This window comes from Malurus melanocephalus, unplaced genomic scaffold, assembly GCF_030028575.1.
Source record: "Malurus melanocephalus ecotype Western Australia unplaced genomic scaffold, MMel_1.1 scaffold_1162, whole genome shotgun sequence".
NCBI lineage: Eukaryota > Metazoa > Chordata > Aves > Passeriformes > Maluridae > Malurus > Malurus melanocephalus.
Window position 1 is genome coordinate 76,291 of NW_026624394.1, and position 1,801 is coordinate 78,091.

General features: G+C 58.1%; 1 protein-coding gene across 1 annotated transcript in view; it reads right to left on the minus strand.

The window, feature by feature from the left end:
- The window catches only part of LOC130586455 (ubiquitin-like modifier-activating enzyme 1), a 16,999-nt gene that overhangs the window by 2,074 nt on the left and 13,124 nt on the right, over positions 1 to 1,801 (minus strand). Inside the window, 3 exon segments of the mRNA XM_057387248.1 lie at positions 30 to 221; positions 1,327 to 1,419; positions 1,519 to 1,607. Of these exon segments, the coding sequence (XP_057243231.1) occupies positions 30 to 221; positions 1,327 to 1,419; positions 1,519 to 1,607 (374 nt within the window).

Sequence of the window (1,801 nt, forward strand, 5' to 3'; positions counted from 1 at the left end):
CAGCGCCCCCCGCCCCTCCCCGTGCCCACCTTGTTGCGGGGGCAGGCGAGGGGCTCGGAGAAGCCCACGAAGGGCAGCGCCAGGTTGAGGAAGGCGTTTTTGTAGGACGCCAGGCGCCGGTGGCCCTGCACCAGCTTGTAGAGCTCCAGGCAGGCCAGGCCCACCACAGCTGCCGTGGTGGTGGCGATGGCTGGGATGATCTTCCCCGCGATCAGTTTGCTCTGGGAACAAAGGGTTAAACGGTTTAGGGTCAGGGGGACAGACCCGGCGATGGCCGGGATGATCTTCCCCGCGATCAGTTTGCTCTGGGAACCAACAGGGAAAGGGTTAAAGGGTTTAGGGTTGAAGGAACTGCCCCACTGAGAGCCCTGAGGGGTCTGGGGAGGGTCTCCAGTGTCCCTGGGGTGTCATGGCTGTGATGGGACTGGTGTGGGTTCTGGGTGTGCCCTGCACGCCCCATAATGACCCTAGTAATGCCCCATAGCACCCAAGGGACCCCATAACAACCCCAGACATCCCTAACAACCCCTGTAACACCCAATAACAACCCCAGACACACCCCATAACAATCTCAGACACACCCCATAACAACCCCATAACAACCCCAGAAAACAACCCTGTAGCAACATGACACACCCCACAGCAATCCCAGATACACCCCATAACAACCCCAGACATACCCCATAACAACCCCAGAAAACAACCCTGTAACAACCTGACACACCCCATAACAACCCCAGACACAACCCATAACAACCCCAGAAAACAACCCTGTAACAACCTGACACACCCCGTAACAACCCCAGACACACCCCATAACAACCCCAGACACACCCGTGCACCCCATAACAACTCCAGGAATGTCCTACAGGAACCCCTGTAGCACCCACTGGACCTCCCCAAGCACTGCCCAGCGCCCACAGCGCCCCATAACGCCCCATAAAAACCTCCCAGCACCTGTAAGACCCCATAAAAACCCTACTAACACCCCATAAACACTGCAGTAACACCCCATAGCACCCCATAAAAACCCCACAACACCCCATTAAAACCCCAATAACACCCCATAACCCTCAATAAAAACCCCATAACACTCGAGAAAAACAGCAACAGCACCCCATAAAACCGCAGTAACACCCCCAGGACCCATAACACCCCATAGCAACCCATAAAAACCCCAAAACATCCCATTAAAACCCCAATAACACCCAATAAAAACCCTGTAACACCCGATAAAATCAGCAGTAACACCCCATAAAACCGCAGTAACATCCCCAGGACCCATAACACCCCATAAAAACCCCAATAATGCCCCCTAAACCCCACCTTGTGACGATCGGCCGGCGGGATGTCGTAGTTCTCTGCCCGCAGGTTGGAGGCGGCGACGATGAAATCCATGTGGAAGTTGGTGTCATCGTCCTGGGGACACTCAGGGTGAGCACCCGGGGGTGGGGGGCACCCAGGGTGGGTGGGGGGCACCCCAGGGAGCCCCCAGAGGGGTCGGGGGGCAGCACCCACCTTCTCGAAGTCGATGGGGAACATGCGGAAGCCGGGCAGCTCCTCGGGGCTGGGCAGCGACGCCTTCAGCTCCTCCAGGCGCCCGTCGTCTGCGGGGTGGGTGGGGGGCACAGGTGGGACCCCCGGCAGCCATGGGACACCCAGAAAACCCCAAAGCACCCGGGGGGGCACCCAAAAAACCCCACAGCACCTGAGGGATACCCAAAAAACCCCACAGCACCCAGGGGGGCACCCAAAAAACCCCACAGCACCCGGGGGATACCCAAAAAACCCCACAGCACCC